The 15,317-nt window shown below is 39.2% G+C and overlaps 1 protein-coding gene across 6 annotated transcripts in view; it reads left to right on the forward strand.

Moving 5' to 3' along the window:
- The window catches only part of Tjp1 (tight junction protein 1), a 75,937-nt gene that overhangs the window by 48,727 nt on the left and 11,893 nt on the right, over positions 1-15,317 (forward strand). For 4 of the 6 annotated variants that reach the window (XM_027408086.2, XM_035442467.1, XM_035442468.1 and 1 more), the window contains exons 12-23: positions 28-136; positions 1,418-1,637; positions 1,909-2,093; positions 2,207-2,302; positions 4,272-4,354; positions 4,907-5,117; positions 5,368-5,468; positions 8,393-8,743; positions 9,062-9,301; positions 9,937-10,809; positions 10,940-11,037; positions 12,105-12,332. In XM_027408086.2, coding sequence (XP_027263887.1) covers positions 28-136; positions 1,418-1,637; positions 1,909-2,093; positions 2,207-2,302; positions 4,272-4,354; positions 4,907-5,117; positions 5,368-5,468; positions 8,393-8,743; positions 9,062-9,301; positions 9,937-10,809; positions 10,940-11,037; positions 12,105-12,332 — 2,795 coding nt within the window. The remainder of the gene's footprint in view (positions 1-27; positions 137-1,417; positions 1,638-1,908; positions 2,094-2,206; positions 2,303-4,271; positions 4,355-4,906; positions 5,118-5,367; positions 5,469-8,392; positions 8,744-9,061; positions 9,302-9,936; positions 10,810-10,939; positions 11,038-12,104; positions 12,333-15,317) is intronic. The other 2 variants (XM_035442469.1, XM_035442470.1) reach the window with 1 other exon arrangement.

Here is a 15,317-nt window from a genome sequence, read left to right on the forward strand (position 1 = left end):
ACAAATTTATAAATTTTTTTTTAATAGGTGAACAATGTAGATTTCACAAATATCATAAGAGAAGAGGCCGTCCTTTTCCTCCTCGACCTCCCTAAAGGTGAAGAAGTGACCATATTGGCGCAGAAGAAGAAGGATGGTGAGACAGTGTCTGAAATGGAGGGGATTGACCTATAGGAATTGGGGGCCTTTCAGCGGGGTTGGTTCAGTTGTTCAGTGTAAGGAAGGGCCAAGTGTGGTGGCACACCTATAATCCCAGCGCTCAGGAGCCTGGCACAAGAGGATCACTCGTTCAAAGCCAGGCATGACGAATTCCTTCAAAAAAGAAGTTCAGCCCGGCATGATGACTTAGGCATTGTATCTCAGTATTTTATCATCAGAGGTAGGTGGATATTTGTGACTTAAGGTTAGCATGATCTCCGTAGTGAGTTCCAGGACAGCCAAGGCTACATGCTGAGATTTTGTTTCAAAACAAACAAGACAAGCCATTAAAAATGTAGTTCAGTGCCAGGTGGTGGTGGCACACACCTTTAATCCCAGCACTCAGGAGGCAGAGGCAGGCGGATCACATGAATTTAGGGACAGCCAGTGCTAAACAAAGAAACCCTGTCTCAAAAAAAGTAGTTCAAAATAAATCATTCCTAGTAATGACTGAGTTGGTTAATCTCAGTTAATTTTATTTAAGGTTCTACAGTCTTATGCTGTGCTTATTAACAGAGCAAAAGAAATAGGACAAGCGTTTATGGCATTATGATTTAAGTTAAATGCCAGTCTATCCTTAAGCCATAGAAAAATATATGTCTTATTAGCTATTGGAATTACATAAACATGTATGTAGATAGCATCTAAAGTTTGTACTGGTGTTTTCTAAGCAATATACAGAAAGGTTAGTGTCATTTTAAAGAATATGTGATTTTTCTTTCCAACATCTTTACTGAAAATTGGTTCTTTTTGTGTTTTGTTTTCTTCTTCTTAGCTTTGGCACTATTGACATTTTGGGCCAAATACTCCTGTTTTTCGTTCCATGTTTCAGAATATGTCTTTTTTGTTTTTGTTTTTTTGTTTTTGTTTTTCGAGACAGGGTTTCTCTGTGTAGCTTTGGAGCCTATCCTGGCACTCGCTCTGGAGACCAGGCTGGCCTCGAACTCACAGAGATCCACCTGCTATAACAGGAAGCAGAAATGGAACAAATTCATCTTTTTCTGCATCATTTCATCTTGTACAGAAAGGAGGTACTATTTTATCAGATAATGTTAAAGAACAATGAGATGAAATAATTCCAGACACAAAATTGAGCATTGACTGGTTACTGTATGTTGATGTGGGCATTAGCAGGAACATCTTCACATAATGTCTCATTTGAAAATTAATTTATTTATCCCAGTAAGTATTGATTAATGTGTTTCTTTTGATTCCTTAGTTTATCGTCGCATTGTAGAATCAGATGTAGGAGATTCATTCTATATTAGAACCCATTTTGAATATGAAAAGGAGTCTCCCTATGGACTTAGTTTTAACAAAGGAGAGGTGTTCCGTGTCGTGGATACCTTGTACAATGGAAAGCTGGGCTCTTGGCTTGCCATTCGAATTGGCAAAAATCATAAGGAGGTAGAACGAGGCATCATCCCCAATAAGAACAGGTATGAACACTTGGAAACTCCTTATACTGTGAATTAAATAAGTGATGATAGATGGTTTCCGTGTCGATGAGGAATTTGGAGGATACAGATTAGTAGTTTTCATTGTGTTCACTCACTATAGTCATAGCTGACTTAACCAGTTTATACAAACTATTTTATTATAACTGTTAATGTAAACTGCATGTGGAGTTTTGATATTCTATTTCATGGTGGATTTTTTTTTTCTTGTTGCCTTTTAAATACTCCTGTTTATTTTCTTTTTCTTCATTAGAGCTGAGCAATTAGCCAGTGTACAGTACACACTTCCAAAGACAGCAGGTGGAGACCGAGCTGACTTCTGGAGATTTCGAGGACTTCGCAGCTCTAAGAGAAATCTTCGAAAAAGCAGAGAGGACTTGTCAGCTCAGCCAGTTCAAACCAAGTTCCCAGCTTATGAAAGGGTTGTTCTTAGAGAAGGTAGTTTATTCCTATACCATGGTGTCTATCTTTTCATGGCAGTATGTTTGAGAAAACAGACATTATAAACTGTGTCATCGTCTTTTAATTTTTTTTCCCTAATTTCTCTCCAGCTGGATTCCTGAGACCTGTAACCATCTTTGGACCAATAGCTGATGTTGCCAGAGAAAAGTTGGCAAGAGAAGAACCGGATATTTATCAGATTGCAAGTGAGTAGACTCAGGCTCAGCACTGACCATCTGTAGACTCAGGCTCAGCACTGACCATCTGTAGACTCAGGCTCAGCACTGACCATTGGTAGACTCAGACTTCTCCATACTTATGATGGTTTTCTCTAGGAAGAAACCATAGGATAGGAACATTGTGTCTGTTGATGTACCCACAATAACTGCTTTCCAGAGGATTGTGCCCACAGTCTTTTGTTAGGAGACCCAGTAACACTTTGAAGTTTACAATATTAGAGGGTTAATACTTTACCCTTTTTTGTATTTTAATGGGCTTTGATGAAGATTTAATTTAATGAAGATACTTATTTCTTAAAAATCAGACAAATGATAATAAAATTTGAGGAGATTAAAAAAATATTTTCCTGACTTTTTTTCAGAAATCTTTTGGTTATTGTATAGCAGAAATTATTTCATCTGAAGAACCAAGTTTATGGGTTTTACATTGAGGGAAAGCAAGTGTGAAGGTTTGCAGAAATTAGCTTTAGGGGCTAGTATATGGATCCACTCAGATGACATCACAGACACACATGAGAGTTCAGATAGCCTAGTTAGAGATACTCTTTGAGTTAAGGGCTAGAAGCATTTTCTTTACTGAAAGTCATAGCTGATTGCTCTCCCTCCATGTCTGTTAGGTTTTGTGTTGCTCTGTCCTCCTGTGACGTCTGTCTTCTGATAGTCATGTTCTCGGACATTACTTGTTCCTTGGAGTCTGTGGTCCTTTTAGACCTCTGCTTTTTCTGATCTGAGACACCAGCTTCCTTTTACTTCATGCTTCCTTTTGTGGCCAGAGTCACAACCATTGCTGTCCTCTATAGTGAAGTCAAGCAGAGCACTTCTGTAGTGGTGGTCTGGAAATTGGTCCCCTGCTGCATTAGACATTTTATGAGGTAGTAGAGAAGAGAAGGCTGCCAGGATGGCACCTAGGCTGTCTTACAGCTTCATCTCCAGCTCCTCATGTCCTCATTGCCTATGGCTCTGTTACTGTAAGGAAGGTGTCAGACTAGAAGTCCCCAGGCCATTTGCTGCAGCATTGTTGTTCAGTTCAGCCCATTGGGTCTAACTGGTTCTGTGCAGTAGCTTCCCCATGTCAGTGTGACACACAAATGAGACCATAATTTTTGTGTCACTGCAGATGATGGTGTGAAACTAAGCCTCATTCAAAAGGGGAGGGGGCATCCTAAAACCCATAAGCCCAGGAATTTTTAGGACCTGTTTCTTTGGTTGAAGGAACACTGAAGAAAAAGTAAGCATTTTAAAACTCAGATTTAAAAAAAACAAAAACAAACATATTTTGTCTGTAAAAAATAAGAATTTATTGTAATTTTACTTTCCTGGCTGTAAAAGCAAAGTCATCAGTGCCATTTTTAAAATCTTCATCTCATGTTAGGTAAGATACTTATCATATTTGATAATTTTTCCTCACACATTGATAGCTAAAATAACTTTTTATTCATGTTCTACTTATTCATTGTTTGGCTTATGATTTTGATGTGTTATCCTTTTTTTTTAAATAACTGTGACTTTTTTTAAGTACCACATCAAAATACTTACCTGGATTACTGAAGTTCTTGGGGTGCTTCCTTAGTTTTACTCCCAAAGAAAGTGCCTTACCTGCCTTTTATTAATCCTGGTTCTGTTGGGAAACATATTGTCTGACCTAGTATAGGTGGGTCTTCTGGGGCCAGAGGTCAGGGAGTACATGCTACCTCTCTTAGCAGTTTCCACCTTTGTGATGGAAACAGTTTTGCTTTTTACAATGGATTAATAGGGATTTTTCCCTGATGACTTGCTACTGACCTCTAGTGGATAGAATTCATACTGATAGACATGCAACAGTGTACAGCACAGTCCGAAGCCAAGTGTTATTCCAGCATGTCTGTAGTACTCAATACCACATTGATCTGACTAATGGAAATACGATGTTTTGTTTTTGTCCTGTCTTCATGAATAGAAAGTGAACCACGAGATGCTGGAACTGACCATCGTAGCTCTGGCATTATTCGTCTCCATACAATAAAGCAAATCATAGATCAAGTAAGTTATCACAAGTTGATCTATTCTTTATAAATAGTGAACCCTATGTTTTTGAGAGGAGATTTAATATGTAACAATGGGGAATTTTCCAAACATCATTACTGGTGTAGCCTAAGAAAATTAGGCCCTTACTGTAGAAAGCATTAATAATACTTTGAAGAGGATAGTTCTGAAGTTTACCAGAAGAGCCTTCATTGCTATAAAATGGTGATGTTTGGATGTGATTGGCAGTCCGATATAGCAGTGCAATTCAGAGTGCCAGGAACATTGAGTTGCTGTTCTGACTTTCACAGACTGAGAGCAGGTAATAGTTGTTAGCTTACAAGTATTAGGGCTGAGTCTTAAAAATAGTTGATGAAAAGTTCTTTTTTAATTGTGCTGGAAGTTACTGAATTAACTTCTGATTACAATTTTTTAATGTGTGCTCCTGAGACATAGCAATTGCAACGTTTGACTAATACTGAAGTATAGCAGAGCCTGAGGCTTTTACAGAAGAGAGTGATTTTTAATGGTGTTTTGTATCTTTGTATGTGTTTTCCTTCCTGTCTCTAGGACAAACATGCGTTATTAGATGTAACACCAAATGCAGTCGATCGTCTTAATTATGCCCAGTGGTATCCAATTGTCGTGTTCCTTAACCCTGATTCTAAGCAAGGCGTGAAGATGATGAGGATGAGGTTATGTCCAGAGTCTCGGAAAAGTGCCAGGAAACTATATGAACGATCTCATAAACTTCGTAAAAATAATCACCATCTTTTTACAAGTGAGTATATCCAGTTATGTAAAAGTAAAAAGTTAGTTGTTCAAATGCTGAAGCTTTTATGATCTCTGCTTAGAGAGCCTACTGTTGATTTAAAAGCTAAAAATGTTTGGTTGAAAGGAAAAGAGTATAATGAATGCCTACATGGAAATTTGAAATAGTTGTATTCCCTAGACTGATGGTAACAGGGTTGGATGATTTCTCCTGACTTGTGGCGATGTTCTAAACATAAAACTATATTGTTCATTTTCAGCTACAATTAACTTAAATTCAATGAATGATGGTTGGTACGGTGCCCTGAAAGAAGCCATTCAACAGCAACAGAACCAGCTGGTGTGGGTCTCTGAGGGGAAGGTATGGAGCTTCCTAGTACTTTTTACACTCGCTAAACTATACAGCAAATATATATGCCTCTGAGTGACCATTCTTTTCTTATTAGATAAAGATTTAGTCATTTTGGAAAAGCTAGCCTTTATAGTGCTTTTTATCATTTGTATGTAGCAATTACAAAGCTGAAAGCTTGTTCTATTTCCTACTCAACCAAATTACTAATCTAGTGGGATCCTCTGTTAAAGAATTCTCAAATTACACTAAAAACAATTTGACTCTCTCCCTGACTGACCAGGGAGAGACAGCTTTGAACTTGGCTTCAGTTCAAATTCCTCTCCTGAAGGGGAAGGGATTTATGGCCTGAGTAAGGGGTGAGGGTTCTGTAAAGACAGGAAATGTGTGGAAAACACTGCCCCCGGTGGCTATCAGGAGTGTTGCGGGCACCACCAGCCCACTAAAACTGGAAATATTGAAAGTAAACACTGTGCCCCCTCACATTTAACCATAGAAATTCCCTCCACCTCCCTCCAATAGCACCTTTAACATCCTTACAAACAACTAGAAAACAATAAACAAACTAATGATCTTTTTCTGGCTTTGAATTTTGGTTTTACATAACCCAATGACTAGATAAATTAGCTGCTTTCTGTTGTTAGCCTGGTGTATAGCAGTCTTTGATGGGAAAGATCTGTTTATTTGTTTGGAAAGGCAATTGTTTCCTCAAGGTACACTGTTAAAGGTACCTTTGTTTTTAAAGTCTTCAGATCCATGTGGTTCTTAGGGAATATTGAGAGTCCCTCTGGGTTTTGGCTTGTTTTCAGTTTTTATATTGCCTTGTTGGTTTGAGTTCCGTGTTTTGCCCCTGCATGGCCCCTCCTTCCCTTCCTCTGCCTGGCTACTGTGCAGGTGCTATGGCCATGCATGCTGCATGCTCAGTGAGTCCCTATCCAGAAACATGTGACCTCTTCAAGAAAAACTACTGAATGTTTCAGCCAGAGGTAACATGACTGTTCCCAGCTACCATAAAGCATCAGAATCATAATTGTTCTCACTGTGCACCAGCTTGGGAAGTGGGCTGTGCAGATGAGGTAATAGGCCACTCTGAATAACTCGCAGGTCAGCTTGGACACTGACAGGAAAATCAAAGTGGAAAACCTCACTACACCAATTCACAGCAACACACCAGAGTTTACTTCGTGGCATTTGATGGGAAGGATTGTCTTCTTTATGCTAATCATCTGCAGCTACCATTGTTCTCCTAGTACCCTTGCCAAGTAGAATGCCGATGTCCTTCACTCTTGAATGGAATTCTTAAAATTGGTCTATAAATTTATTCCCCAAATGTACAAGGTTATACATATCTGCCTGCCAGTTTAAGTCAGAAATCTTAATTTCCAATAGTTTTTCTTCGTAATACTTTTGTATAATTAACTTGGTTTGGTTTTAAAATAAATATCCCAACCTTTTATATAAGGAAAAATACAATATTTAATATTGTCTAGTTTGATGCATTTTATAAATCAGAGAAGTTATTTCAACTTAAATTAGACTTAGTTTTTCTTCCTGCCCCTTCCATCCAAATATGTTATATAAGAGTGGACAGATTATTGAAGAAAATAGATTTTTCATTTTCACCAACTTTCCTGAATTAACCATTTTGATTTAATTGCCACAGAGTTACTTTTTTGCAAGATCTGACACACTCTTTATTTCCCCTGTGAAATCAAGAAATATCATCCTGAGATTTTCTTAATATTAAGATAAAACATTTCCTACATCAAAATAGCCCATGGCTCTTGCTCACTTCTGTATTTCAAGAAGCTAGATAGATTGATGGATTCTGTGATTCTTCCTCAAGCTTTAAATCCATCCCAGCAAGTTAAACATTAGAGTAGATGGCAAGAACACTTCTCTTGAGCAGTAGCCCTTACAGAAGTTAGAGGGCAGTGAGAGTGAGGATGTGAAAAGCACTGTTGAGGAGCTCTGGCTCCCAAGACCATGATCTTGGCACAGCCAACTCACAGAGCTGTACCACACCTGACAGTTACTTCTAGTGCATCTGCCTAGAGAATTTATCTCAACATTTCTCACATAGAAGTCCATGCTGTAATGGAAGAAATCCTTATAATTTCAAGATTCTAGATCAGTCACTTCTCAGGCAAGATCTTCAGAGACTGCTCTGTTTAATCCAAGTACTGGTTTCAAACTGGTGTCCTGTGACAATCTGTAGTTCCCTTTCCCTCATGTGCTTCTCATTTTCTTTCTGATCTGCTCTGAAGCTCATCACAATAGGCTGTTAGGAATTAACTCAAGTCTTAGTCACTTGTAAAAGAAAAATGCAGCTGAGTTTTCCTTTGTCATCCATTGCCAACTACTTCTGTGAAAAACAAGATGAAATATCTTCTTAATCGAGATGACCACCCTGCAGATGGTGGCTTCCTATTGTCTCATAAAAGCTTTAAGGCTACATGTCAATTAAAGTAAAATCTGCTTCCTAACTATAAATACAGTATTTCTTACTCAGCTTACTGTGGGGGTTATTTTCATAGTTGTTCTCACAAGTACTGTTTGTCAGTGTGCCCTTGTTTGTGTGAGCTTGGTTTAACAGCATTCTCTTTCTTCGCCTTGCTTTTGGTTGAAAAGCTAGTGACTAGGTTTTTAACTGTGTGTCATGCCAGAGTTCCTTCCTGTTCTCTGTGGCTGTGCCCTAGCTTTGTCCTAGCTGGTCAGCCACTGTTTGATTCATCCAAGCCCTTCCGATCTCAGGGGATGCTATGTGTATCTGCATGTGTGCTTGTACAATCTTCTTGACTTTCCTCATCAGAAATTTCAAGAAATAGATATGATTTCTCCAAAGAAAACTATTCTTTTCAATCTCTCTTGTAAAATAAAGGCCATCTCTTAAAGACTACTGAATAAATTTTTTAATTTACTTTTATTTGACCCAGGCGGATGGTGCTACAAGTGATGACCTTGATTTGCATGATGATCGTCTGTCCTACCTGTCAGCCCCAGGTAGTGAGTACTCAATGTATAGCACGGACAGTAGACACACTTCTGACTATGAAGACACAGATACAGAAGGCGGGGCCTACACTGATCAAGAACTAGATGAAACTCTTAATGATGAGGTGGGGACTCCACCGGAGTCTGCCATTACACGGTCCTCTGAGCCTGTAAGAGAGGATTCCTCTGGAATGCATCATGAAAACCAAACATATCCTCCTTATTCACCACAAGCGCAGCCACAATCTATTCATAGAATAGAATCCCCTGGACTTAAGACAGCCTCTCAACAGGTAAGCAGCAAGCATTTGCGCTTTTAGTTAGAGGTGCATTGTGAGATTTGAGAATGCGGTGATAAAGAATATACCTTTCTTCCTCAGATTACAACTTAATCTTGAATTTCAGACTGAGAGTACCAAGGGCTTTATTCTGAGTTTTCTGCATTCATCTTACACAGCATTATATTGAAATTTTCAACAAAAATATAGCACATGAGGTCATAGTTAACACTGTTAATAAGCACACTTAATACCTACCAGTTATTTTAAATTGAGCAGGAAGTTAGTAATAGACAGAAACACCGTATTTAAAATATTTTAAACACTTCACAGAAAGCAGAAGCCTCATCTCCAGTCCCTTACCTTTCGCCTGCAACAAACCCAGCACCACCAGCCTCCGCAGCTAGCCCTAATGTAAAGTTAACTAATGTCAGACTGGAGGAGCCCACTCCAGCCCCTCCCACCTCGCACGCACCACAAGCTGATTCTTTAAGAGCACCGAGTGCTGAGGCAGCTCACACAATGCTCAGAGATGAAGGACCATCATTGCCGCCGCATGTAGACCCGACCAAGGTACCTGTGCTGCAGTGCTGCACTGATTCGTTGCTCTCCATCAACCCGGCCATGATTATTACTGCTTCGCCCGCCCTTTTAAGTTTTCCTTCTGCTTTTTTTTTTAAACTGGGCTTATACACTCTAATGCTTTCCAACAAGACAAATCATTTCAGTTTTGTAGTTTGCATGGCTTCCAATGGTATATTGATTATTTGAGACCAAGCCTTTTAACATTTGTGCTTCAGTAGTTACTTTTAATTTTGATTTTAGTATCTTCTAGAGTTCTTTAATATATAGTTGAGACTCATAAAATATTTTTATGTTTTTATAAGTTATGGCATCCATGATTTCTTTGTGATTTTTTTATCTTCAATGTCAAAATCAAATAGAATCAGTCATTCAGTGAATTTTCTGCTAAACAAATAATTATCTTTCCTTACTTTTGATGGTACAAGCTAAAGCATAAACACTCCTACCTGCAGTGTATATTCTGATCTTTCATTGAGCTAGCTCTCTCTCTCCTAATCTATCCCAATTAGAAATGGTAGGATATACCATTTCTCATTTTGAAATCATAACTTAATATTTGGCATTGCCTAATAAAATAGAATTATAAACAAGCCTTTATCCTCAAATATGAATTTTTAATGCAGGTGTATAGGAAGGAGCCATATCCTGAAGAAATGATGCGACAAAACCATATTTTAAAACAACCTGCTCTTGGTCACCCAGGGCAGAGGCCTGATAAAGAGCCAAATCTGGCCTATGAACCCCAACTTCCATACATAGAAAAACAAGCCAGTAGAGACCTTGAGCAGCCTGCATACAGGTATGACTCCTCAAGCTACGCAGACCAGTTTGCTCGAAACTATGACCATCGCCTACGATATGAAGATCGAATCCCTACCTATGAAGACCAGTGGTCATATTATGATGACAAACAACCCTACCAACCTCGGCCTTCTTTTGATAATCAGCATCCTCGAGACCTGGACTCCAGACAGCATCCGGACGAACCTTCAGAACGAGGTTATTTCCCACGTTTTGAAGAGCCCGCTTCTCTGTCATATGACAACAGACCACGCTATGAACAGCTGCCTCGAACCTCTACTCTCCGACACGAAGAACAGCCAACCTCTGGATATGAGGTGCACAACAGATACAGGCCAGAAGCACAGCCCTATTCTTCATCAGGTCCTAAGTCATCTGAGCCTAAGCAGTACTTTGACCAATACCCACGGAGCTATGAGCAAGTACCGTCACAAGGATTTACCTCCAAAACAGGCCACTATGAGCCTCTCCATGGTGCTGCAGTTGTTCCTCCTCTGCTACCTTCCTCTCAACATAAGCCAGAAGTTCTGCCCTCAGCTACCAAACCACAGCCCCCACCCCCAACACTAGCTGAAGAAGAGGAGGATCCAGCCATGAAACCACAGTCTGTGCTCACTAGAGTCAAGATGTTTGAAAACAAAAGATCTGCGTCTTTGGAGAACAAGAAAGATGTGAATGACACTGCCAGCTTTAAGGTAAAAAGTCAGTGTGTCTATCTCTTAGCCCGATTCTGTGGATACAGTAGTGGAGTTCAGATGTTTCTTAACTGTCTGCTGCCTTTTAATGATACCTTCTTGCTGACTACCTCTTTCTTGTTCCCTGCAGCCTCCAGAAGTAGCATCTAAACCTCCAAGTGCTTCCCTTGCTGGCCCTAAACCTGCTTCTCAGAGTCAGTTTAGTGAGCATGACAAAACGCTCTACAGGTGGGTGTGCTCAATCATGAGTCTGAACAAGAAGGAGAGGACCTTACTCCCCAAGCTAAGCAGCCAGCTTTCTTGATGAACCCTGACCCCAGGGAGAGACTCAGAGATTTCATGTGCCTCTGTGACAGAGCTTTAGTAAACAAACCTATGGGAAAGTTGTGGGGTTTTTTGTTTGTTTTTAAGCATATGGTTTAAACAAGAGTTTTAAAGCCGTATTGTTTTCTCAATTTTAAGTATGTTCACAGTGTGAAGTGTTAGTTTGTAGGAGTGAGAACAAACTGAAATTGGTTTAAATCACTGAAATTATTCATTTAGGAAGCATGCATAAAGTCCCTGTCACTGTGCTAATCACACCACAACAGCTAACATTGTTGCTTTCTGTATTACAGAGATGCTAAGGTTAAATAGCATACAGGGTGGGGTAGAGTAGTTAAAGAAGCCTGGCCTTGTACTCTAAACTATGCCCCAAAGTGACAGACTGGGATAACTCATTTGTTGCATTTACTGAATAGTAGGAAGGAACAAGTCACCTGTTGAATGACTTGTTGTTTCCTTTTCTACCTTCTAGGATTTTGGACAGATTGGGCTGTTTGCTTAAAATGAGAGTCATTTATTGGTCTTAGATTAAAGTTCTTAAAAATCCCTATTATCCCCAATTCTTAAAAGTCTCTCATTTTTGCTGACACTGGCACATTGATAGGTTCTCCAGTATCTTTCCTTTTTAAATGCTTCTCACCTGCTATGAAGCCCCTTAACAAATAATCATTGAGTTTACTAAATTGTACTAAGGCACTCAGAGGCAAAAGGAGCCTGTATTTGCATATACAGCATGAATGTTATTTTAGAATATATGTGCTGATTGTTGACTATACCATTAAAACCCAAATAGTTACAGCTGTAGGGAAAAAGATGAAACTACAAAAAGGTAGACCACTACTGAAGAACAACACCTGAGGTTGACCCTGGCTTGTGCACACAGAAAATGAAAAAATCAATATGAGATTTTTATGTTCCATTGTTTTTGTGAAATTCACATCTAACAATTTGGTTTACTTGTTACTCATTAGGCTCCCAGAGCCTCAGAAACCTCAAGTGAAGCCACCTGAAGATATTGTTCGATCAAATCACTATGACCCTGAAGAGGATGAAGAGTACTACCGGAAACAGCTCTCTTATTTTGACCGGAGAAGTTTTGAGACCAAGCCTCCTGCACATATTCCTGCCAGCCAGCACCCGGAGCCTGCCAAACCAGTCCATTCTCAGAGTCAGCCAAATTTCTCTAGTTATTCTTCAAAGTAAGTTGTTTCACCTAAGATTTACCTTTAAAACTAAGATGAAAGAAAAAGTTTCAGCTGCATAATATAGAGTTAGCCAGAGTTCAGTGTGCTAAGGAGGTTGGGCATAGTGCCTTGCTCCACACTGTGCCACTTCCTAGAGGCTGTACATCAGACACGCAGTGTTTTGACATATGCAAGGTGCTAAAGTGAAGAGTGACCTGAACACCTTAAGTTAAGCTGAACCTTTAGTCTTGACACATGGGGTACACGTTTAATTGTGCTCTTTTCTTTATTTCTGTTTTTTGTCTTTAAGACATGAAAGTAGGTAGGTAAGGGGGCCACAGAGAGGTAATCCTCAGGTGGTTTTGGTTTTGTTTTCACGAAGGTGAGGAAGAACTTCTCTTTTTCTTATTTTGGAGCGTGGGATGATCAACTTTACAGATGATCAGGTGAGGTGAATGACAAGTTTCCTGGTTCTTAGTCTTTTTTTCTCTGTCTGCTTCTCTCTTTTTCCTAACTCCTGTGTTGGTGCATTTTCTTCTTGTGCCCTGGTGGATTTGTGCTTCCTGCTGTGCTTCTCTGGTTGGATCCTGACAGACTTATGCTCCTTAGAGTTGGGCACAATCCCACACAGGCAGCAGTGGGCTCATACCTCCACAAAACTACACCAATAAAAACAAAAACAGATGGGTTTGTCACAAACGAATTTGTTTATAAAATTATGGGAGCTGCCCAAACAAATCCTAAGTCAAAAAGGCAGGGTCCAAGAGATGCTTTTTAGTGTCTAAATTCAGGAAAGGACTACATTCTTTACCTGATAAACTTCACCTCAAGAAGTAAGGTATTCTGTTCCAGCTTAAAGCCCATTTCTAGTGCACCTAGCTTAGTCTTTTTTTTTTTTTTAATTTTTATATTATGTGCATTGGTGTGAGGGTGTCAGATTCCCTCGAACTGAATTACAGACAGGTATGAGCTGCCATATGGGTGCTGGGAATTGAACCTGGGTCCTCTGGAAGGGCAACCAGTACTCGTAAACACTGAGCTATCTCTCTAGCCCCCTAGCTTAGTCTTATTTGAAATAAATGGAACTATGGCTCAGACACAAGCCATCACATGGGATTTTGTGCCCAAGATTATAGGTATGCGCATTTTCACTGAACTCAACACTTAGAGTTACCTGAAACTGTTATATAGTGCTAAGTAAAATTGTTTTAGAATATATTTTGAAACTTGTAACATTGAAGACTCAATTTAGTTACTCTTTTCTGAGACATCGTTAGTAAAGATTTAGAACATTTCAATCTCTTTAAATCTTTGTTTCTATTAAAGAATCTAGTCTGTGAGAAATAGAGATGTACACTTCATACTGCAGTGGAGATTACATTAAATAATATAGTTTTCTAGCACAGCACTAGACAGATGCCTCATAGGAGCTAGAGTATCAAGTTTAATAAGCTCAGGTTTTGGTAAGGCAAATGGGATAGTGTATAGTAGTCTTTTATTTTAAATTATTTTTTTAATGTGCATGAGTCTTTTTGCCCAAATGTATATATATACACCATACATGTGAATGTACATGTCCTGCTGCCCACAGAAACCAGAAGGGAGTGTCAGAAACCTTGGAATCGAAGTTATATGGTTATGAACCACTCTAGGGTCTGCTGTAAGAGCAACAAATGCTCTTAACTGCTGAGCCATTTCTTTAGCCCCAAGTAGTCATTTATTTTAAATGTGTCTTGAAACAAAACAAAACTGCATTTATTAGTTTGGGAAAGGTGGACATACCACAGTGTACACATAAAGGTTGTAGAACAACTTTTGGGAGTTGGTTCTTTTCTTCCACTGTGTGGGGTCTAGGTGGTGGCCATATGGGTCTAGGTAGTTTGTCTGGTTTGGCAGCAAGTGCCTTACTTGCTCAGCCTTCTTGGCCCAAAAGTGAGCATCTTTAAATATTGTGCTAAATTCTTGGTTCCTGTTAAAAGACGACAAAGGTATATAAAGAGATACTTTACCTTTTTTTTTGTTGTTGTTGTTGCTTTTTGTTGTTGTTGCTGCTTTTTGAGACAGGGTTGTACTATGCATCTCTAGCTGTCCTGGGACTTACTGTGTAGGACAGGCTGGCTTCAAACTCACATGACTGCCTCTGCCTCCCAAGTGCTGGGATCAAAGGCATGCACCACCAGGTCTAACTTAAAAAAGCAGTTTTGATTTTATGTCAATTTGATTTTTTTTTTAATTTTAAAACTTTGGTTATTTGTATTATATGACTTTCAGACAGGATCTAAAACACTGACTAGTATACAGTATTTATTGAATTAATGAAACCCAATAAAGGGCATAGTGTGCTAGTTGAGTCAGTCATGCACCCCACAAATCTGGGAGGAGCCAGTGTTAGTAATAGTTTTTACAGGTAAATTTTACCATTGAATGAAATAGTGACTGTTTGCCATTTTACTTTCTAAGGCAATCTATTTCCTACTTTGTAGGAGATAGATTGATGGCAGTTGTACTTTTTAGTTGTTGTTCATGTGACATTATTAGAGGAGAGAAGCTATGAGTGTTGTGTGACAGTTTAACAAGTAAGCATCTACTCAGCACAGGATTTAGCTTACTGCTGGATATAGATAATAAGGACACAATTCTGCCCCTCCATTGACTGGCTGTGTCTAATTTTGCCTAATAACAGCTAAATTGAAGAGCTGTGTCAGAGGCCCTAGCACTCAAAAAGGCAAGGCCATTTATTTATCTGGCTTTACATTGGAAAAGCTTGCCAAACTTGGGTCTATGGCATCATATGTTATAGTGCTTTGAGTATGCCTGACACCAAGATTTTGTACCTGATACAAAATTAAGAAGTGAGTTTAAGGAAGGTTTGTGCCAAAGGAAAAGAACATAGTTGGTCCTATAGCCATGTTTGAAATTTGCATTTGCCAGCTTATCTTTCTTAAGGTATACCTGCCATATAGTGTCCCTTCTCATGTCTTTACTTACATCATTTCTTTT

The sequence above is a fragment of the Cricetulus griseus genome, chromosome 3, assembly GCF_003668045.3.
Source record: "Cricetulus griseus strain 17A/GY chromosome 3, alternate assembly CriGri-PICRH-1.0, whole genome shotgun sequence".
In the NCBI taxonomy this organism is placed as follows: Eukaryota; Metazoa; Chordata; class Mammalia; order Rodentia; family Cricetidae; genus Cricetulus; species Cricetulus griseus.